This window comes from Mauremys reevesii, linkage group 3 (genome assembly GCF_016161935.1).
Source record: "Mauremys reevesii isolate NIE-2019 linkage group 3, ASM1616193v1, whole genome shotgun sequence".
In the NCBI taxonomy this organism is placed as follows: Eukaryota; Metazoa; Chordata; order Testudines; family Geoemydidae; genus Mauremys; species Mauremys reevesii.
The window spans coordinates 152,146,578-152,170,538 of NC_052625.1; the positions used below are offsets into that span (position 1 = coordinate 152,146,578).

Sequence of the window (23,961 nt, forward strand, 5' to 3'; positions counted from 1 at the left end):
GCTTTTCTACAAGGCTCCAGGACACCAGAACTGGGTCAAGCCAACTTTGATCCTGGACTCCTGCTGCTAGCCACAGGTTTGCCTGTCGGCACCTGTGTATCAATCACATTTCTTTGCCACTTAGAATCATAGAATCATAGAAGATTAGGGTTGGAAGGGACCTCAAGAGGTCATCTAGTCCAACCCCCTGCTCAAAGTAAGACCAATCCCTAACTAAATCCCCAAATCCCTAAATGGCACCCTCAAGGATTGAATTCACAACCCTGGGTTTAGCAGGCCAATGCTTTCCCAGAGTTCAGTGGCTAGATGATTCACTATGAGGAGGGAAGTTGTGTTTATTATTATTTTTTTAGGATATTCAGAAATAAAGTCCCAGGGATAGAGTCCCTGCTTGCCAAATTTCACTGTAGGAATCAAAGCCATCTTTCAATGTAAAGAATATTAAAAATTTCTGAAACCTTTGAACAGCTTATTTTTAAAAAATATGTAACTTACAAACTGGCAAAAGCTCACTTCTTTGTAATGATAAAAAGATATGATTTTTTTTAATCATCCACTTGTGAATGCATCACTTCCTGGCTCCCATAACTGCTTTGAAGATAGCTCCATTTACTTTTCCTGTTGTCCAATCATGAACATGTACAATGGAGTTCAGTATTAATGTTAAGTAGCCTTAGGTATGCAGAGCAGAACTGAGCAGGGTACTGATACAAACCCAGAGTTATGCTTACTGAAAGTCAAATCAAAAGGTAGATAATTTTTCAGAATAATTCCATAAACTAACATTATTCCTTAATTTTTAATACCCATCCATAAACCATAAGCAAAACAAAAATAATGCTGAAAGGAGAAAAAGAACCTTTGGAAAATAGAAAGTTAGTCTTAATTGTTCTCTCACTTAATCTAATTCTGTATTTCTTTAGAAAATGTAAATAACTATAGCATGAAAAAAGCACTTAAGAAGTTGTTAAATTTGTCCAGTAGAAACACACAACATTTTCTGACCCAGTGAGTTAGCCTATAGGTCCAATCCTGCTTCTACTGAACACAATGGGACGCTAGTCTCAGATATCTCCGGGTGATGTTTCAGCCCTTATTAATATAAAACTTTCTTTGGGTGATTTATGGAAATCTCAGAACTGCTACATAAACGTGTCTTCTTACACCATCAAACTCTGCAGCAAACCTGCCTGGATTACAAACAAGAAGCAGAACAGGGAAATCGCTGAAAAGTGTTGGTGCAATCCTGGAGAGCCATCACTGGAGTCTGTATCTCTTTTGCAACGACTGCAGTCATTTTCACAGAAGACGCAACATGTCAAGCCTTGCATCACTTCTGAATTGTAGCTTCTCACTGCTCTTCTCCCTGTCCAAAGAGGTTAGTAAGCATCAGTTTCTGATCTTAATGGAAATCATTGTCAAACAAACAAATATTTAGTCTGTATTTTCACAGCCGTTTGAGATATTTTGTTCATGTTTCTTAAAATAAATACTTGGGATGAACCAAGCCACTGAAATGCTATGACTTCTAGTGGAATCTAGAATGCAAGAGGAAAACAATGCTTTTAATTCAAATCCATCACCAGCAGTTGGCCAATGCTTCAGAAAAAAATAATAACTTACAGCTGTATATTGCAGCTACAAACAATAACAGCAAAAAGATTATTTAACTTAATAGAGAAAGGATTTTCGAAAGGATACAACCAAACACTAAAGCAGACTGGGCAAATACTGCAAAAATTAGACATGAATCTTTGCCCCTTTTTATGTTCACTTTCTGCCATCCCTGAAGTTTTTGAAACATACTTGCATGAACACTTACAAAAAGGTAGTTTGAATTGCACATGTTCAGGTATCCACAGTCACAGAGAAAACTACGGTTGATTGGACATCTTCTGAATGAATATTTTTCCATTGGAAAGTGCCAATTTATCAGCATCGAAACATTCTGCCAGAACGTTTTGATTCCTAGGCAACCCACCTAGCAGGCCACTGAGCTCACAAGCAGGAGCCTCAAAGCCCCAGGACCCCAGCTCCCAAGCACTCTGGCTCCTTGGCAGCTCTCCTGCTGGGCTGCCAGGCTGCAACCCATGTGATGGGGAGCTTGGGAACCAGGTTCCCAGGCTCCTTTGCAGCCCATCAGAGCCAGGTCTCACAGGCTCCCGGGGAGCCCAAGGTGCACATTTTGTTTTGGAGACAGCAAACTGTACCTGCTGTGGAACCATTTCAGTAATTCTGAAATGAAATGCTGCAGGATTTCATGTCTGCAGAAAATGTCAAGGTTTTGTCTTTTCATCCCGATTCAGGATGGAAATTTTTCCAAAGCCTCAAAAAAATTTTTGCAGAAAGGAAATGTAGTTTCATGGCCAGCTGTAGATAAAACACTGCTTGACACAGCCAGGAGATAAGAGCTCTCCAAACTCCTCATCAGAGCCCTGGCATAGAGACAGTTAATCGGATTAGACAAGGTTCTGCTCACACCCTTACAACCAACATGCACATCCAACTTGTTTCTCTCAGCAACTGTAGGTGATGACAGAAAATTCCAGATCACTGATTATTAACACAGCAGGGGGAAAGATTCACAAAACCCCTTGCCAGAATCCGGGCACAGAGGCCATTGTACTGCCTAAGATACTTGATTAATGAACACCGTGGACAATATTACTTTGATTATAATTACATGCATTGGCAAAATTTCTGCTTCACTAATTTATATTGGCTATCCTACATAGCACTCAAAATGGCCTGCTTGTAAAATAATATGCAAAGCAATCTTTTTCTTTATTTAGGGTTACAACTATGGAGTATTTGTGTTGTATAAAACTACAATATAAACCAGTACAAGATGTAATTGCACATTACACCTTCACTTTTTACGCCTCTAAGTGATGCCTCGTTAAACAGTCAGTGTGTTCAAACCTAGACTAGAGGATAATAAGTGAAGTGATAGCCAACGTGGATTTGTCAAGAACAAATCATGGCAAACCAACCTAATTTCCTTCTTTGACAGGGTTACCACATAGGAGGGCAGCAGTAGACATGATACATTTGGGTTTTGTCAAGATTTTTGACATAGTCCCACATGACATTCATATAAGTAACCTAGGAAAATATGGTGTAGATGACATCAGTATAAAGTGGGCACACAGCTGGCTGAAAGAGCATACTCAAAGAGCAATTATCAGTGCTATGCTGTCAAACTGGGAAGTCATATCAAGTGGGGTCTCGCAGGGCTCTGGTCTGTAATATTTGCATTAACAACCTGGAGGACAGAATGGAGAGTATGCTTATGAAATTTGCAGATGACACCAAGATGGGAGGGGTTGCAAGCATGTTAGAGAACAGGATTGGGATTCAAAATTATCTTCATAAATTGCAGAATTGGTCTGAAATCAGTAAATATACGTGCAAAGTATTGCACTTAGGAAGGACAATCAAATGCACAAATATAAAATGAGGAATAACTGGCTAGGCAGCAGTACTGCTGAAAAGGACAGGGACGTGATAGTAGATCACAAATTGAATATGTGTCAACTGTATGACGGTGTGGCAAAAAAAGCTAATGTTATTCTGGGACATATTAACAAGAGTGGCATCTGAAGACACAGAAGGTATTTTTTCCACTGAGCACTGGTGAGTCATCAGCTGGAATACTGTGTCCAGTTTGGGGCACCACACTTTAAGAAAGATGTGAACAAATTGGAGAGAATCCAGAGGAAAGCAACAAAAAACAGTTTTAGAAAATCTGACCTGTGAAGAAAGGTTAAAAGAACTGGGCATGTTTAGTCTATGGAAGAGAAAGCTGAGATGGACATAACAGTATTCAAATATGTAGAAGGTCGTTATAAAGAGAATGGTGATCAATTGCTCTCCATGTTCACTAAGCGTAGAACAAGAAGTTATCAGCTTAGTTTGCAGCAAGGGAGATTTAGGTTAGATATCAGGGAAAACATTCTAACTGTAAGGATAGTTAAGCACTGGAACAGGTTACCTAGAGAGGTTTTGGAATCACTGTTATTGGAGGGGTTTAAGAACAGGTTAGACAAACACCTGTCAGGGATGGTCTAGCATGGGTGGGCAAGTAGCCTTGACATCCTGCTGAGTTCTCTTTCAGCCCTACATTTGTATAAGTCTACAATTTATTTATGCATTGCTGTGCCATGGAGTATTTGGATTTCCTATGTGTCTACTAAAGGATAGACAATAAAAACTGGATACAATAACTGGCACAACCTTTTCCCCCATTCCTCAAACCAAACCCAAATCTTTATTAAAGTTTAGGTCAGTTTGTAATAGGAGGACCCAGCCCTCTGCCATGTTCTCTGGCCTATCTTAATCTCTTCTCCTCCTCCCCCTCCTTTTCCCCACCCTCAATGATTCCCCACTGCCTCCAACTTTACCCAAGAGTTTCATACATTGCTGAATTTCTTCAAAACACATGCCACACCAAAAACAGAACCTGGGAAATATTTCTGCATGTACATCTTTTACATAACTATTGAAATAAAAATACTGGCATTCTCCCCTCTAAGGAACTCTGACTTTAAATAAGAAACAGATGGAAGGGCCACCTGAAAGATAACATTAACTTGGTAACTGGTAGTTTTGGAAACACACTAGGCCAGATTTTCAGCTGGTATAAATTGGCTTCAATAAGAGTTATGCTGATCTACACCACCTGAGAACTTCTCCATTAATATAACTCTTGACACATTTGCAGGTTACTGGACAGTAACCTATGGCATTTATCAAGTGGCTTTTTCTTGATCTTCACATCTTCTCTGCTTTCATGAATACAATAATTGCATTTTTTAGCTTGTGAATCACAGTGATCTATCAAGAATGACTGACACTTACTGGGTTCATAGTAATCCACTATAGTCACGGAGGCGCTTTGAGTATTTGCTACTTTGAAGTCTCTCACAGCAGGAATATCCACACAAACCTGTGTTTCATTTAGCTGGAAAAATACAAAAAAAACATTCAGAGAATTCTAGATAGGGTGTTGTGAGGGGAGGGATGGGGACTAGATGGTTGGCTAATGTTCTAAAAACTCACCTCTAAAGACCAGAATCTGAATTTAGGTCATTAAACTGATCTCTTTAGAGGAAATTTAGCCAAAGCACAGACTATTTAAGTAAAAAAACAATTTACTAAGGGCTCAATCCATCAAACCCATACTGATCTAAGTAGTCTTTACCTACACATGCAGTCCCATTGACAACAGTATTGTGAATAATGGTTTAGCCTTACTGACTCCCCAAAAGATGTAAATATGATTTTTATAAAGGTGTCCTTCTGAATGTAAATCAAATAACTGGTGAGTTGAGTTTAGCACCTGCCATTACAAATGTATTTTCTTGTTTTTTTCCAACTTACAGAGTCTAAGTATAGGTTGACTTTCCCATTAGCCTTTTCCACCTTCTTAACTGGATCATCTAATGAAATGAAACCTGGTGATACAGAGAAGCCACTAAGTAAGTCAACCTCCATGAGGGCCATACCACTCTTGGAAGATGCACCGGACCCCAAGTACCTTTGAAAAAAAAATGGAGACAGGAAAACTTTTAATAGAAATCAAATATTCTAACATTGAAATAAAATACTCTGCTATTTACATTCCACATTATAATATAGAAAGTACAGTATCTGGGAAATGAAGGAAAGAAGATATATTTGAGAACAGATGTTGAATTTCTAAGATTTTAAGCGAATCATTTAACATACTCTGAAAATTAACGACTTAGACAAACATTTATATCTCAATTCCCCCTAGCAACCTCATGGCCAAGGAGTAGATTTACCTCTGAGCAAAGAAAAGTATTGCAGTTATTTGCAATATACAGGAGCCTAATTCTGATCCCACTGAAGCCAAAGGGAGTTTTACCATTGGCTGCAGTAAGTAGACATGGGCCCCAAAAATGCAGAGTAGTAATATAATTATGTGCAAATTTGAAAGGGGGCCTGCATGAAAAAACAGATTGTACATTTCTGGGATTCAAAAACTATATCACTTGGTGCTACCATTTTCTGGTATTTTTGTGTAAATTTATAGATTGAAGAGTCTATTGAATTTCCTCCCTATTTCTCCAAAAAGGGTCCATAATTCACTTAATGGAATCACTTGATTACCTCTCCAACCTCCAATACAATTTTAAAATGCTCATTACATATTATCCATCTGGTTTTGGAAAGGGAAAGTTTAGCAAGTTGAATTTTTCCATTTTCCCCCCAATATTGCATCTTCTGCCAGTTTGAGACTCATACGCTGGATGTGAAAGCTTTTCTCTATAGCAGGACTCTAACATACTGTGGTCCACAATGGAACTATCAAAATATTTGTATGGCTTTATCTTCTACATATAACACTTCCATGCCCAGCCAAGATGCTTCTTTAAATAAAGTAGGTGGCACAAGCTGTTTCCTTGGGACTGAGGCTAAACCACCATTGTTATCGGGGATGGAACGTGTCTCTAATCTGCATTTTGAATGCCTGACAGTAGTTGAAAGTAATTGAATAAAAAACTATTTCTTTGTAGATTTGGATGGTTTAAAAAAGGGGAAGACTTGCTTTTCAAAGCAATGCTATTAAGCCTGACAGCATGGCTGATTGAACACAGATATGACTTTGAAAGAAATACAGCACCATTGCTGACTTCGGTTGGCTCATGAGATTAGAAACAAGTGAAACCATCTGTTGGATGAGGCACTGTGCCAAAGTAGCTGCTATTGAAAACAAATAACTGAATTGGAACTGGATGTAATTAGGTCTGTGTTTATAACTACAGCTGAGAGGATATAGAAACATCCAAGCCATCTAACTAGCCTGGGTACCACTAAAATAACAATGGGTAACCCAACCAACCTGGTACTACCCCCCAAAAAAGTGAGTCAGATCTACCCTCTAACAATTACACATGCGCCTTCCTCCAAAAAACAGAAAGAGGCAGGGGATAGTCCCAGCTATTGTCTCCTCTGCAACATGGGCCCTTAAAAAACCACACACACACACATACACACAGCTAAGAAAATGGCTAGTGATATAAGGAAAGAAGTGAGAAGAAAAACTTGTCTCTAAATTGAGTTAAGGAGACCCTGAGCTGGAACTTTGGGTTGTGAGATCATTCCTCCAGCAGTCTAGGAGCTGTTGCTCTCCTCTGCATCATGCAGCACAGGGCAGCAAATGAGCACAGACATCAAGCATATGTAGCCAATAAGCACAGAGGGCAGAGTGAATAGAGCTAATGGAGCATGCCTTCCTATTCCTTAGAGACAGCAGAAATCCCACTGCATGCTAAGGTGACCAGATGTCCCGATTTTATAGGGACAGTCCCAATTACCCCCCACCCCGATTTTTCACACTTGCTGTCTGGACACCCTACTGCATGCAGAGGCAAGGCCATCCAGAATTAGAAACAACAGCACATGCTCCTCTACCAATCTTGCAGGTTTTCTAACCAAAAATGCATCATGCCACTGTCAAAGTTCAGGAAAACTGCACCTGTATTCCCCTTGTATGGTCAAACAAAGGCACCTAATCTCAGGCTTCCGTCACCCCTCTGGGGTGGAGACACAATTCTCTTTCCTTTCGGACTTGGAGATCGCCAGGCTGGACAGTTTCCTGCCATCACTGTGTTATTCCCAGCAGAGGCAGGCTGCCCAAGGAGGCCTGCTTGCTGTCTATTCAGGGATGGTTAACTGTGGGACTGCCCATATTTATATTTACCACATCTATGCGAGCCTATTTTGTTCTTAAGGTAGGACTACAGAAAAAACATATTACAATGAAAGAATCTATACGCATGCTAATAAAGTTTACCAGAGATCACACAGCACTAACATGGGCTCTGTCAGGAGCAGTTCTTCAACATCCCACCCACAGCGTTTCCTTGTGGTTACCTATTCATCTCAGCTTCAGCTCAGAACAAGCATCCAGTCTTGTGGGGCCTCAGTGGGCCCAGTCCTTCCAACTGTTCCCTAAGGACTGGGGCCCTCTGTGGACCACGGGTCCTGTCCATTTGCTGGATCAGGAAGAAGGCAATGAGCCTGTGTAAAACAGGCTATTTATCCAAAAATCCTTTCTTTGTCTCTTGGTCCCTGGGGAATCTAGTTTGAACTAATATATGGGCACCTCTCCAGAAGGTGGCTTCAAAGTGTCTGATAACTGAAAGAATTACATTAGCATCTCTCTCCTCCTTGAGGAGTTACATACAGTGCCACAATAACAGACATAGTAGCATTTTGAGTACAATAGGCCCCAAAAAATTTAACCTAATTCAATAAGGTTTAACTTAATTCAATAGTTTATCTTAATTCTGTGCAGTTCGTCCAGGAGGTTGCAGGATATTGTCAGTCTGGCACAGTTTCCACTAGTAGATTTTGTGAGACATCACAGGCTCAAAGACCAACAGCATGCAGATGACACATGGTGGGTAAATGTTATTCTGTTAACGTAGTGCTTTTGGCCAAGGTCAGCTCAAGAGCTGGTTGAAGCAAGACAGAATTTCTGCTAGTTGGTATTGGAAAAACTTTGAGGTGTTTGCAGCCGTTGGCCATAGATGCATACCGGTAACTACTCAAACCAGTCCACAGTTTAGGAATGCTTCTGAACTAACAACCTGCATCTTGCTATGATTTCTAGATTATGCTGAAATGGAAAATCACATCATGTTATATGGATTCCAAAATGACTAACAGTAAAATTATTTAGGCATTCAGTACGCGTGGCATGAACGTGTCCCATTAATCAGAGAAAAACAGTATGATCATCAGATCCAGGCACAGTTCCATTTCTCTAAGGGTCAAATCCTGCCCAAAGTGCATTGGCACAGAGCCACCAGGACTCATGTGGATCACCTTCGGCTCCAGACTGATTGAGCTTGGTCCTGAATGACCATGTACCATTCTGAACTGACTACACAGAGAAAGATGTCAAAAGTGGCAGTGCCTCTCAGCATCCCAGAAGAGAGGAGAGATGGAGTCCCTCCAGGCTGTATCATTGGCCAAAAGCTCTGAATCAGATATGTCAGCCAGGGAAAGAAAATGGGGACATCCAGCTAAGATTACCCTCAAGCCAGTGGTGTAACTTAGCACAGAATTTGTCACTGAAGTGTCTACAATTTGTGCTGGAGTTCATTTCACAGAAAACTTTGAAAAACATCCTGTTTACAGCCAGCTCTGCTTATACGCTACAGTGTCCCTGACCCCTACCTGTATCACTGGGGTTTTTACCAGAGACATATACATGTAATCAGGACTTTTGTTTTCAAGATTTTATATGCTCCTGTTGGTTATTACCCAATGAAGTCAATCGTCTATGCACTGACCTCACATTTGGCTATATTTATATATATTATACATATATATACACACATATTATTATTTGTATTATGGTGAAGAAAGAAGTTCCAACTGTGATTAGGGCCCCATGGTGCTAGGCACTGTACAAACATAGTGACACACAGACATTGCCCTGAAGAATATACAGTTTAAATAAATAACATACAAAGAGTGTGCAGAGAAGGGATATAAAAAATAAGGAGCGTGAACAATGTGATGGCTTGCAAAGGTCATATTTGCATGGAAATGATTATAATGTCACAAGAAGGGAGCTGCGATTTCAAGGGAGGAAATATTCAACAGGAACAGATAAGCTTTTAAAGACTGTTTTTCTCCCAGTGTCCTTGGTAGTAAAGCACAGAAAGAAGGGAAAAATGTAAATATATAATATACAAGCACAATGTCCTTCAGGGTTTTCTGTGAAGTATCCGGTGCTCTTTAACCACAACAGGATGTGTCTAATGAGAAAACGGCTACAGAAAGATGTTTTCTTAAACGCTTCCCTTTAATATATATATATATATATATATATATATATATATATATATATATATATATATATATATATATATATATATATATATTCAATGTCATGCCAAGTAACAAAGAAAGCCAGCAAAGGAATTAATAACAAAATTCTGTTGTCTGACTGGATGGGTCAGAGGTAACTAATGAGATATGGAGGTTCTGTGTCACCTGTTCACTGCTAACCCAAATATAAAAACTGATAATATCCAATGGCTATTCAGTGGCCTTTAGGAACTGAGTTTGGTGATCTCAGTCCACTTCTAGTGGACATATATTCACATCACAAAAAAACACTATCACAGCTGGTACCCTTTGATCCATATTGGAATGAAAACAAAACCTTTTGATTGTTTTTGCAAGAACAATGTTCATTTTCATACTGGAACCAGAGCACTTTTCAAAATGGGAAGGGGCTGTGTATGCGTCAGTCATGCTCTACAGCCTGATAGTTAGGGCACTGGACTGTGATGTGGGAGACCTGGGTTTACGTTCTTGCTCTGTCTGACTCAGAGCAGAGAGTTTTTCATCGCAGATAACTCTGAATCAGGCAGAGCAGAGCAGAGACTATTGGGTCTCAGACATACCAGGCTACAGAGTATGACAGCCTTGTTCTCCCCTCACCTACCAAAGTTTTTCTCAAAACCAGTCTCCACAAAATGTTTCAATTTCAACAAAACAGCATATTGTGACGAAATTTCATTCAGACAAAAATGTTCTGCACCAACTCTACTTATTCACAAATTGCTCGGTGATAAAACCTGCAGACCTGCTATTGCTGAGCAGCACAGATAACCAGAACACCTTTGAAATGTCAAATGATATTGTTGTGCATATAAATACTTCCATATATCTCTAACCTTGTTGAAACCCTCATACTTAGAAAAAATGAGATGACAAATGGCAGCTTTGCTTTTTATAATTATGTCAATTAATAATCTGTTCAGATCTAATAAGCTCTCTCTCTTTGGTGGTTTAAATATTTGCTTCTGAATTTAATAATTGGTTCCTTCTATGAAGTCATTAATTTGTTCTGTAGTAGATATACATCTAAATCACAGGCATTAAAGAATACATACTTCACACCTCTTAAATAGTATCAATATTGTACAGATCAAGATAAGCAGCAAAAGCACCAAATGAGTTACTTACCTTGTACATACATTTACGGTAAAATGGTTTATGTCATTTTTGTCATCTTTTACGACAACATCTAAGTCAAAAGCTTCTTGACTTTGGATAGATCTGCGCCTTCTACCAGTGACTGAATGTTTCACATTGTAAATAATGTTGAGCTACGGGAGTACAAACACAAAAACATAGATGACGTCTGTACAGCAAAAATGAGTTCAATAAGACAATTGGCTTGATCTCAAAGTCTATAATGGTAGAACTCCAGAGAACAGGTCATATTAAGTGTAGCGATTGTCTAAAATCTGGATTCTCAAAAATTCTCTGTTTGTGGTCCAATGTCAGCCATCAGTAGCCACTGAATACCTTTTGTTGACAGATCAGTATGTGATATTCAAAGGAATACAGGAAGTGTCAGAAAACTACAAGTGCAACACTCTGGATGTCTTATGATACAGTGCCATCCACTAAAACCTTAGCAGAGCCTGACTGAGGAAAATGTGTGAGTTCTGTGAAACGTAGGAATTCTCTAACTAGCTTTCGCTGTTTGATAATGTGCACTGCTGCAGATATTTCCTGTCAATTCTGAAATGCAATGAAAGAAAACTCTGGACAATGACACTAACAGAGTTAGAAAGGAAAAACATTCATGTACATGGGAATATGGAAGGAGAGCAAATAGGAATTTTTACTCACAAAATAGTTTTATTTATGGAATTTACCTTGATCTTATGTGTGAGGTGTGATATATTATAGCAATTCTACATTCAAAATAGATTATGGTTAGCATTTTACTCTAAGCTCAGTACAACAGAGAGAGATATTTATTTAAACCTTAATTATCACATCAGCTAGTTCAGTAACAAAAAGACACCATGACAGTCATCAGCTAAACACAAATCAGAAATATCAGTGACTGAGCTTTCATCTGCCTGTTCAACAAATGCAGGCCTCTGCCAGGTGATCTACACAAGGAAATGTGACAGTGTGTCTAGCAGAGGACAGAGGTATACATATAAAACAAGCCAATACACTAGACACCCCGGCAGAGGATTCCTGATTTATTTAGTGTAGGAAATGTGCATCAGCAGCTTTAAACAGCTGGAAAAGGGTTGTAGAACAAGAATTTCTTCAGGAAGGTCTGACTAATTAGATGATGATCTGATTATCACAACATTTCAGGAAAGTATAAATGTGAACAGCCAAACCCAAGATGCTGAGGTCAGGATTAAACAACCATGAGCACTTTCTTGTGCCAGTCATTAGAGAACATTCACCAAGGAAGGGAAGCAGCTGGTGTGGCATAGTGGACCAAACATGCCAGACACAAAGCATTTAGAAGTTGCTGAGAGTTTGACATAAATGTCAGATGCCTTAAGACTGAGAAACTTGCCATGTGATATTGAATTATAATGGCAATATCTTCCCACCGAAACACAGTACACAAGCATGGTTGGGTATCTGGAAAGGGACCAGAGGAAGAGTTTATAATTCAGCACCTCAAGGAGAAGAGCACGTGCTACAATGAAAAGCTCAACTTTGAAATTCCTAGAATGACAAAAACAACTACAAGATGGTGAGAAAATTTACTATTAAGTGCTAATAAACATTGGTTTGACAGACTTGTGGTTATGCCCAACAAAAGGAAAGTCAGCTTTTAGATAGTTTTCATATACAAATCAATACTCCCTCCTTGTCTTCTTAGCCTTTCAGATAAATCTCTGGGGACAGCAGAGAGAACTTTACTTTCTGCTTATTATATGAAAATAGCCGAGAGTTAGTTGTATTTGAAAAGATGAACAAACTGCCATACATCACTATATACCTCACTACAACAGTACAATAGGAGAGGATGTAGGAAATTGTACTCCACTGCCATACAATCATTTAGCATGATGCCAGGCAAAGAAAAGATGTTAGTCTAAATTCAAAAGGTACCACAAAGCGTGGTACAAGTAAATCAGTAAAAGCAGAGGGCCCTTTAATTTTCTGTGAGCTGCTTTTCCTGCTGTATCTTCTGACCCCTTGTGTAAGTTACACCAGGTACTCCAACTTACAGATGCTTACTCCTGTCACTCTGTATAGCGTCTCTGAATTTAGCACTCAAGTATAGAGATGATTCAATAAAGACACCACAAAGATGGCAAACCACCACTGGCTCCGAAATGAAAACTTCTCTTGAACAATAACGTGTCCCGAGGCAACTGAACAAGTTCAGGAATAACACAGAGGATAGAGTGGTCAGTTTATTGGAGACGTGTTGTAAGTTTGGTATAATCAAGCTGGAACCCACACAGCAATTTGTCATCACAGGAACAAGTTGTTTTAGCTTTTGCCAGGAAAAACAAATGCATGAGAATTTACCACCAGCACATGGACATCTGAAGCAACATACTGAACAGGTCAGTTAGCAAACATTTTACTGGAATGAGTTACTGCTGCTAAGGTCTGACTTTCCCTTCCTCCCTTCTCATGGGTGAGGGGAGGTTCGCACAGGAATGGAAACAGTTCTTAATATAAAAAGGTTAACTGAAGCCACCTTCCTTGATGCAGCCTAACTAAATAGCAGAGAATCAGTTAAAGGCAGACTTGTCCACTCTTCTTGTAACACGAGAATACCAGAGAGGGGCAGGGAGAGGAAACTGAAATTTAATATTTTGCATCCAAAAGAACTTTAAGAAAATAACTTCAATGGTATCGCATCCAAAAAATGTGAATTATTTTGAAGGTCTCCATAAAGTCAAGGACAACTTCCTTCCTTTCGTATTCTTAAACTATCACCATAATAAATATGTATTTGGCTGAGGGCATTTGTTGAAGGACGTATTTGCAGCATTTTCTATCTCCAATTAATTTTTTCTCTCTTTTAATTATTTATTATCCTGGGTGAAAACATGTTGGGAAAATGCACATCTCCGAACAGATCCTCAACTGGTGTAAATCACTGTGGCTCCATTTCAATGGAGATAGCCTGATTTACGTCAACTGGGGATCTGGCCCTTTGTCCAAAATGCTTAAGGAGAGGAAAGATCAATTTCTTTAGGACACGCACACTGTCTGCCCATACCAGGCCAGAGCTACCTTCCTTTTCAAAATGTAGGGATTGACTAATCCTGCTCCTCTCCAAGCCAGGACAATAGCTTGCTATGCAAGTTTATCAACTGCAAGACCAGGAAACTACAAGAAAAATGTCGGCCCCTGCAATTTTCATGGCAACCTAGAGGGTTTGGAGAAGAGGCAGCTGAAACTCATTTACAGCCCACTGAGACCAATGTCAGAGAAGGTTACAAAGTAACTAGCAGAGTCATCAAGAACTACACAGGTTTTTCTAAGAATTTATCCTGTGGAGAACTAAGGCTCTTCCAATAATGGTCAGTCCTTGAGATCCCAACAGGAGACAGCATGGTACTTTCTGGTATTTAAATGAATCAGTGTGTGACATGCTACGTCTGGAGGTAAAGTCAGATCCGCGGAATAGAGTGTCTGACTACTGAACTCCGATAAGGTCTTGGACAGTGGAACCCAGCTGAAGAAATAAGATCATGCTGTCATATGCTATCTGATTTAGCAGACAAGATCCAGTTCCTGCTTGCAGCTGGGAAAAAGAGAAATCTGATTTGTACAATATCAGAGCTCCTTCCTGAAAAGCAACCCCACCAAGGGAAGCAGGAGGAAAGAGGTGGTCCCACCTAAGAATAGTTTTATTGGATGAAATGCCTTACTCCAAAGAAAGGGTAAGGATAAAATTGCAGCATCTCTGCCTCTAAGCTACAAGAAGAAATACAACCAAAGGGTGATTTAGATCAGTGGTTCTCAACCAGGGGTCCAGGGCCCCCTGGGGAGCCACAAGCAGGTTCCAGGGGGTCCGCTAAGCAGTGCCAGAGTTAGGCTCGCTGGGGCCCAGGGCAGAAAGCTGAAGTCCCACCGCATGGGGCCCTGAGCAACTTAGCTTTGTGGGAGCCCTGTGGCTTGGGGCCCCGGGCAGTTGCACTGTTTGCTACCTCCTAATGCTGGCCCTGGCTTTTATATGCAGAAAACCAGTTGTTGAGGCACAGGTGGGCCTTGGAGTTTTTATATCATATTGGGGGGGCCTCATAAAAAAAGGTTCAGAACCCCTGATTTAGATGAAGCAGATGAACTGGATCTAGTAGTGTAGACCATTGTGCATCTGTTTGGTTTTTGAACCTTAGTTATCATAGTAGTCTATTAAAAATGTACATTATACAGTATTTCTCATTAATGGTGAAAGTTAAGTAATATCATTGCTTTTGGAAACCATCTCTGCTAAGTTCCCCTCTCCCAGCCCTTTTGATATGATGGATGAGCAAATGTTACCCCACTGAGATATTCATTCTCATCTTGGCCCACTGTGTGGAATCTAAAATTATTGTCTAACATATTGGAACTTTGTTGTAAACACAACTAGCATTTATGTAAATGCATAAAAAAGACTGATGATTTATGAGTCTGCAGTCATTGGAGCTTGATGCTGAATGAACAACGTACATATCTTTAACTGCTGTTCATTTGATAATGTCCAGTCATGCAAATTTATTTGTAAATGTCACTTATCCAAATATTTATCATTTTAAAAGAACAAGCTCTCAGTTCTCTTTCGTGGTCTCCCAGCTGTGTCAGGACATCGAAGAGAAGGTCAAACAGATTATAAGAAACTGGAATTGGAATTTGTTATGACTTAAAAATTATGGCCAGGATAGATTAAGCTCAATTTACCTTGAGTAGGCATAGTAACGGTGGGAGCCTTTTCAAGCATTGTGGTAAAATAGGCTATAACTACCAGATATACAGTGATCTCTATTTTTAAATAAAGAAGAATGGGCTTAATCCCAATGCTAGATAAGATCTAGCTTTTCCATACTGTCTGCTACAGGGTTTCTTGCTCCTTCCTCTGAAGCATCTCGCAGTGACTACCGTCATATAAGATACTGGACTAGATGGACGGGAGGCCTGATTCAGAATGGCAGTTCCTATATTCCTACTTTTCCCTACATAAATTGCCTCTGAAATGTGATTGAGCATAATGAACAAGATTCCCTTTGGCAGCTGAGCTCTGCTAGCTAGGAGACTGAGAAGCATAAGGGAGCCAGTTACTGGTTCCTCTGAGGACCAATCGGTGCCAGCCCTAGTTTAAGACAGAGAAGACAAAAATTAAGTTAGGGCTGCTTGAATTCATACCATAAGGTCCTCTGGATCCCAGCAGAGGTTTGGCAAAGTGAAGTTCCGCTACACTTCTTTTCCTTCCCTCCTCCTCCCTCATATTTCCTTTATACTGGGGTATGGGTGGTTGGCGCAAAGAATTCCCTACTGGCAGATTGAAGGCAGATTCTGACCTCTTTGTGTTGTCAGAGTAGCACAAAATGGCTAAATCCTGCTAAAGAGAACTTGGCCTTCTTCACAACTGTTTAGGGCAGAAAGGGAAGGGTTGCTGTACAGTATTTAAACAACTGTGACAGTTCAGAAGTGGGAAAGGTAATCTATAAATTACTAAGAGTGTACCCATGTTCTGCACTGATTTACAACCTATCCAATCACACTGGCTTCAGTGATTGTGCAGGAGAAAAGTCTGCACAGAATTTGACCCACATCATTTTGGCAATTAGTAGAATGCCTTGGAGTTCATTTAAGGTGCTATATAAATACAAGTTGTGTGCAATGTTGTTTTGTGCAGTCATATTGGTCCCAGGATATGAGAGAGACACTGTGGGCGAAGTAATATATTTTATTGGACCAACTTTTGTTGATGAGAGAGACAAGTATTACATCACCTGCTTTGTCTCTTGTCATATAAATACAAGATTCTTCTTATTTATCTAGTTTTATGAAATTTCCTATTAACATTCTTTCTTCAAAAACCACGTTTAAAAAGGATCTTAAAAAAAAGAGTAAGTATAAAATATCTTCCTGCGTACCTGAAAGATGGCAAACCCGACACCCTTTGCTGAAACTGAAACAGCCGTCGGTTGCATAGGTGCAATCTGAAAGAATGACATGGTGATTTAAACATATTAAAAAAACCTTCCAGTGACAGGATTGATTAGAATTCTTCCTCATTTTCTACAGTACCTCTTTGGTCTGAAGAAGAAAACGGTTTTGAGTATCAACTGAAAACGTTACTGGAGCTTCCAGACTAGGTCCAGTCACTGTTAGATCAATTTTTGTTTTTCGGGAAGTAATGAGAGCTGCAAATATACTCAAGGCTTGCAGGGCCACGATGGTGTCCTGTTGAGAGAAACAAATGCTTTTATATTAAATATAAAAGCCTGCAAACTAGGTGAGCGCCAGGATCTGTTAAACTTTGTCTATACCCAAAAGTTGCATTAAATTAAATGCGACCTCTTAGCATGGACACTCTTAACCTGATTTAAGAGTATATACATAAAGGCTGCATCAATTTAATAAAATAATCAGTTCCTAACTAATTCAGTTAAGTCAGTATGTAGGCTAGGTCTTAGATAATTGGGGCTTTCTAACCCTTACTGTGTAGACTGCACTGTCCATTGTCAAAGTTAGACTCAGGACTCACAGTTTGTCAGACCACTCTGTTTTATTAGCACAGCGCTCTGCTAATGACACCCAGATAATGTGAGCACCATGCAAGACACAAACTATCTTATTTGTACAGATAAAAGGGTGAGAACTTAACAAGATAACAAAGGAAGCAAAATCAGATAAGTTTACCTGGGCTAGGCATGCATATCTTATTTCCTTACTAACTATCACCCATCTTCTGTTAATGTTTTGCCATTAGCACCATTGTTTATGCCTAATATTTCTTTTCCTGGCACCTGTATTTCAACATTTCTTATTTCTGCTTAAAGGTACATACAACATTTTTTTAATCCATTCTTATTTTTACAATATAATTCATTCTACTTTCACACCATCTAGCTGACAGTTTGGTAATGATAACCATTTCTGCTGGAATATTACTACTGCTTCCTCCACAGATAAAATGAGATATTAGTGATAGTCACAATGGGCCACATCCCAAAGTCCTTATTCAGGGCCAGATCAACCCCTCCCATAGTAAACCCAGGAAAGAGGAAAGTCCTGTGAGGATTACCTCACAGTTACTGCCACATCATTTTGTCATGGGGGCTGGGATTTCCCCCCCAACTCCAGGTCCCCTGAGATATGAAGATAACCAGGGTCATCCATGGGGAGATCCTGTATTTCTGCTCGGGTTGTGGGTCTCTGGTGCTCCCCTGCCATGTTCTCTGGCATCACAGCTCTACTGAAAGGCCTGACTCCCATCAGAGCAAGGGGAGGGAGGTCGTAGTAAAGGCAATGCAGTCCCAGATACTCCTGGAACTTTCTTCTGGGGCTGTCTCTGGACTGCAGTTTGATTTTTATTTGTAGATGCCATGAAGGTCTGTGGCATTTTGAACCGTGCTCACACCTTTATAAAGGCCTTGGCCAGTAGGAGGACATGAGCCAGCCACAATCTGGCCTAACCAGAAATAATTGTAAATATCAGACATTCTACAGCACTTTTCCACAGTGGCTTCCACAGTGGCTTGATCAAAAAGCTGTACCTCTGAGACACTGCAGATGTAAAAAACAGAAAATGTAAAAATAATTTTTGCCCAGTCTTACAGCCAACTTTTCAAAGAGAATTCCCCTCAGCTTCTACAACCAGCTTCTACAGATCTTTTGCTCTCAACATTTTGTGCAATCATCTGAACCCAGAAACACAGTATGTGTTTGTACATCAGCATTCTGCAGGCACACAAATTCTCCTTTTTTTGCGTGTGCAAAATATCTGGGTGTGCAAAAGTACACGCCTAAGTTAAAAGGCAGTTTTTCAAAATTTGGCCCTCTTGAGTTTAGTATGGGATCCGAACAAGACAACGATTTAATTTGAGTCTTCACATTGTCAGATAATGGATTAAGTTTAAAGCATTTGCTATTCTCTTTGCAATTATTGCAACAATAACAGATTCATGAACTGTAATGTCCTGTTCTCATTATAATTGTGTCATGATTATCAGAATTTTAATAACTCATATTCTGAAAAATATGGTGATGAGCTGTATTTCTTTGACCTTTTCATAATTCAGTTATTTGATTTATTGTTTATTCTTAGCTGTTGGTAATAGAAACACTGGGCTCTGCGGGTTTGGCACACAGAGGTTTTAATTATTCAATCTTAGGTCACCTTCTAGTAATAGGAAAATTGTAATATGACAGCAAACATTCATTAACAATGCAAAATCAGACTGTGCCAGTCATAAATATAATAGTACATGCTGACTAGTCAATCAGGAACATCAGAAATCTATATCTTTTTTGGTCCTAGCCATGTTCTCAAATTATCTACTTCACTGATTCCTTAAAATCTGGGAAATCCAGACTGAGTGGTGAAGTTGTTGCAGTTCACAGAGGACTGAATCACTACCACTTGGAATTCCAGCCTGAAGACTTAGATGAAATGGTATGGTAGAGAAGATGTAAATTATCGACTACAGAAGAAAATCAATGGTAGGTTGCAACTGGCAGACATTTCTCTGGAGAGGACCAAGATTTACCCTACAAGAACACTGTCTGGTCTCTCATACTTAAAGATGATGGTCCCTTTATAGTAGGAGAGCAATCAATAACAAAAAATGGGATAACTGTCACCACTCTACTCAAATTTCAGGTGTTTGGGAACCAAACTGATTGAAGGCCAGATCTTACAAGACCTCTCTCAAACTGAAGTGAATGGAACTGCACATCGTATTAAGGACTAGAGGATCAAGCCCATAAACTCCATCCTGAATGCAACTGCAAACACACTGTTACTCAAACAAGCCCTCATGTCAACATGGATGAACTGGTATTGTGATGCCATGCAGATTGAACAAGGATATGAAATATTTGAGGTTACTTGTAAGTAAATGGCTAGGGAAAATAGTAGAAGAGAATATTAATCCCTTAACAGAATTTCAACAATTCATATATCAAACCTGGAGCATGATGTCCATGAGGGATGTTATAAATACATTATTCTTTGGTTGAATTGAGCATTATTCCTTTATAAAATTGTCCACACTACTCTTTAAACACACAAATTAAAAATGTTTTAAAATAAAACATTCTGATACTTTATGTATTGCAGACATACAAATTAGAAAGTAGTTTATGATAGTTTAAGTTAGAAAAGTATGACACAGACAGCCAACAGCTGTCTAACCTCACTGTTTGATAATGACGCAAACTCTCCAATATGGAAATCTCTTACAAGTCAGGGAAACACTCTAGCTAATATAAAATAATTCACTCTTTAAATGTAACAAAGATGCTTTGGGGTCACACACAAAAATTAAGTAAGAACAAACTATAAAAACATTATTTTCTTTGGAGAAATGTCAAAATTAAAATAGATGAATCTACCCTTTATTGTGAGAAACAATAGATAAAAGGATGGATGAAATTCATTGGTGAGCTTTATCATGATGGTACTACAGTGACATGCTGTGAGATTTTCAAACTCCAAAATAAAAATACCATCTGGAAAATAATCTGAAAGCTATTTGCAACTGAGATATTGCTTTAATCAGTCTTTCAATTAATAATAATAGAAGTAATGTGTTACAAAGAACATCCTGGAATCTGTGGGAAACTGTACTGGTTTCACAAATTTATTCTTCATTTAACAGAACTAATATCTCTCACATTACTGTCAAAATTTGAAAAAATGAATTGAATATGAACCTTGGTAAAAGGCAATGAGAACGAGATAAGACATTGTACTTGACTGAGACCACATTTTACAATAAACAGCTAGCTTAAACTAATGCATTCTCAAGTACTGTATAGATCCTGTTGGATGCCAACACAACTTGGGTGATGTGATCTCAGTAAAATGGATACCTGCTGGAGGTACAGAAGATCTTCCATATTTACTGGGCATTTAGAAATTCTGACAATACTGGGTATGTACTACAGATGCAGTTAAGAACAACTGTAATTTGGCAATGACAACTGGCTATTCTTCATGACTATTCATTGACTCCAAAAACAGTAACAATTTTCAAAGAGAGTTTGGCAGTTGCACTAGTGTGAAATGTCCCTTACTGTTGCTAGTAATTAATAAAAACAATAAAGGATCAGACCATGTCACATTGATTTATACATAAAGTGAGCCCTGCCAGTGGGAAGGTAGAGTCAGCTGATTACCCGGCACCGTCTCTTCTGGCCTGTTTCCACAGATACCCTGTCCAAGGGTCCAGGACCCCACACACAGAGAGGGGAAGACCAAGGGAAGAAGTGTCAGGAGCAAGGCTAGGGCAGACATTCATCATTCTCCCCACAAACCTTGGGGAATCTGCAGGACAGCAAAAGCCACTGGATGTCATACTTTTCAGCAACATTCAAGGGCCAACCCCTTCTTACCATTCAGTGGGCAAATCTCACCTCTATCCCTAAGACAAATACAGAGGAAACCCTGGAAGGGGAGCCTCCATGGGCTCTCCCACAGCTTCCCCCCAACTCTCCTCTGTGGCTTTTTCAGCAGGAGGGGTGACCTGGCCTAATAGTGACCTCTTGCATTTAGAGAACATCTTCCATCTGAGGGTCCCAAACACTTTAATTGAGTTCAGCCTCACAACAACCCTGAGAAATACTACGAAGACCAAAAAAGAGAGATCTCAAAGATGTTACCAACAAAATAGGGTGCAGATATGGTGTGAGATGCAGAATGCAGCACAATATGCAATCATTAAATAAAATAACAGATTTTGTTTCAATATCATCCTCAATAAGAAAGATATATAAATGCAGGTGTGATTTTTTGTTAGCTGAAAATATCACTTCCTCCCCTTTATTTCAGTTCTTGTTGCTTTCTTTTTAATATTTTCCCTTTAAAAATATTTGAACTGCTCTTCTTTTTCTCTGTTTAATATGTTTATTAGATAAAATGTATAGCCTGTGTTTAAGACCTAATCCAGCAGAGACTTTAAGCGTGTGCTTAATGAGAACTATTTGTTACAGAATAAGAAACAATCAATATATGCTACAGAAACATTTAAAAACAATTAAAAGTGAAGGCCCAGATGTTTAAAGGTATTTAGATGTTGCCATTCTCAGTTGCAGGGACTAACTGAGGCGCCTAAGACTTATTTTCGAAAGTGATTTAGGCACTTCAGCCTAAATCCCATTGGCCATCAATGGCATTTAGGATCCTAAGTGCCTAAATCACTTTTGAAATCAGACTTAAGCATTAAAATGCTGAGTGCAGCAACACCTAAACATCTTTAAGCATCTGGGAAAGTACGTGTATATTAGGAAAGTACATTTATATATAGCAAAGCATCAAGATGACTGTCTGACCTGAGTCGATGAATAACCTCCAAGATGGTTTCTTTGCTGGCTTAACCATTTCATAATAGGGATCCCCTCAGATAATCTATCTTGCTGAAAGTGAGAGAGCAGAGCATAAGCTGCAAGTTCAATGTCTATGGAGCGTGGCTGCCATGAGTCAGACAGTTGAGGGGCTGGAGATGTCCAGAATCGAATGTCTCCTGGAAAAGAGATCATCACTGATGTCAGAGTCGAAGACATGAATAAATGCTCAATAGCTAAGGAAAAACCTGCCTATTTATGTTTACCTATAGGATCCAGCAAGGCACTTCAGAACATGGTTCAAATTAAGCATGTGCTTAAATGCTTGGCTGGTTAGAGATGGACTTGGTCATGTGTTTAAATGCTTTACTGAACTGGGGCTGAACACCAGATACAAAACCCACCAGAGTCCACACAATGACTCCTACTGACTTCAAGGGATTTTTGGATCAGCCCTTTAGGCATAATTATAGAAAGACCCAATTCAGAGAACACTTACTAAAGAGGCATAGTGCTTAGTACCAGAAAGAATCCCACTGAAGTGAATGGGACCCATCATACTAGTAAGCATTATGCTTGGTAGTAAGAATTTGCTGGGCCAGGCTCTTTTGAGGCTTATCATCAGAATAGTTGACCTGGCCTGACCCTGTTTAGCTAGTGAGATCTGACGGGCACTCATAACAAGGTGGGAAGGCAGCAAGCTCATGTTCTGCAATAATATAATCACACTGCACACTAGTGAACACTGTCATTAAGGCTGAAACCCCACCTTCATAACAAACTCCTATTCAGTTGCATATAGTTTTCATTGCCCTTTAGGGTTCTATTTTATTCTAAATGGATCCCTATGCTGCACTAACAACCTATGTCTGTATGCAGCCAAACAGGGATTTCTTTTTTTTTAAGTTGGAAGAAAATCCATTCATACTACTGCAGAAAGAGCTTCTTACGGTACCTTGCCGCTCTGATCTCTGGTTTAGTACATCCAGGGCTTCTTTTGCTTTTATACTCTTTGCCAATGACAATGCATATGTCACAAGTGTCAGTGTATAGTTATCTGAAATTCCTTCTTCTAATTTAGTTTCCAAGAAGTTTACAGAATTTGCTACAGCAAGGGCATTCTGGAAATAAAGATTGTATTGAAAGATGTTAATTTAATGCTACCATGAATTTTAAAAAGCAGTTCACAAAAGAATGAATGTAGACAACAGCAACATTAAATTGCAACATTAGAATGTATAAGAAATATGTATTAAGGAAGAGAAATAACATGTTTTTAATATAAAAGAAAATATAGAAAATCTCTTTCAGGGTCACAGACATGACCACTAGAGGTATTAAGGCCTCAGCCAACAAAGCACTTACTTAATTTGAAACACGTGAGCCCTCCTGTTGAAGTCAATGGGACTGCTCACACCTTTAAAGTTAAGCACATGCTTATCTGCTGTGAAGGGTCTGGGGCCTCAACTATGATATATTTGCCACTTTTCCCCAAACTCTGTTAAGTTTTTGGAAAGGTCCAGTGAGACTGGATGATCCACGGTTTTAATACAACTCCTCACTACCGGCAGACAGGAAGAATGCCATCAGGCCAAAGTGTAGCAAAGTTTAACCAAA

The 23,961-nt window shown here is 39.3% G+C and overlaps 1 protein-coding gene across 3 annotated transcripts in view; it reads right to left on the bottom strand.

Moving 5' to 3' along the window:
- Positions 1 to 257: 257 nt before the first annotated feature.
- The window catches only part of CD109 (CD109 molecule), a 119,892-nt gene continuing 96,188 nt past the window's right edge, over positions 258 to 23,961 (bottom strand). For 2 of the 3 annotated variants that reach the window (XM_039528258.1, XM_039528257.1), the window contains exons 24-31: positions 23,300 to 23,465; positions 22,333 to 22,523; positions 17,083 to 17,238; positions 16,929 to 16,994; positions 11,020 to 11,162; positions 5,383 to 5,539; positions 4,861 to 4,963; positions 259 to 1,366 (exon numbers count right to left, since the gene is read on the bottom strand). In XM_039528258.1, coding sequence (XP_039384192.1) covers positions 1,161 to 1,366; positions 4,861 to 4,963; positions 5,383 to 5,539; positions 11,020 to 11,162; positions 16,929 to 16,994; positions 17,083 to 17,238; positions 22,333 to 22,523; positions 23,300 to 23,465 — 1,188 coding nt within the window. In that variant the 3' untranslated portion in view covers positions 259 to 1,160. Of the gene's footprint in view, positions 1,367 to 4,860; positions 4,964 to 5,382; positions 5,540 to 11,019; positions 11,163 to 16,928; positions 16,995 to 17,082; positions 17,239 to 22,332; positions 22,524 to 23,299; positions 23,466 to 23,961 lie in introns of all 3 variants that reach the window. The other variant, XM_039528255.1, reaches the window with a different exon arrangement.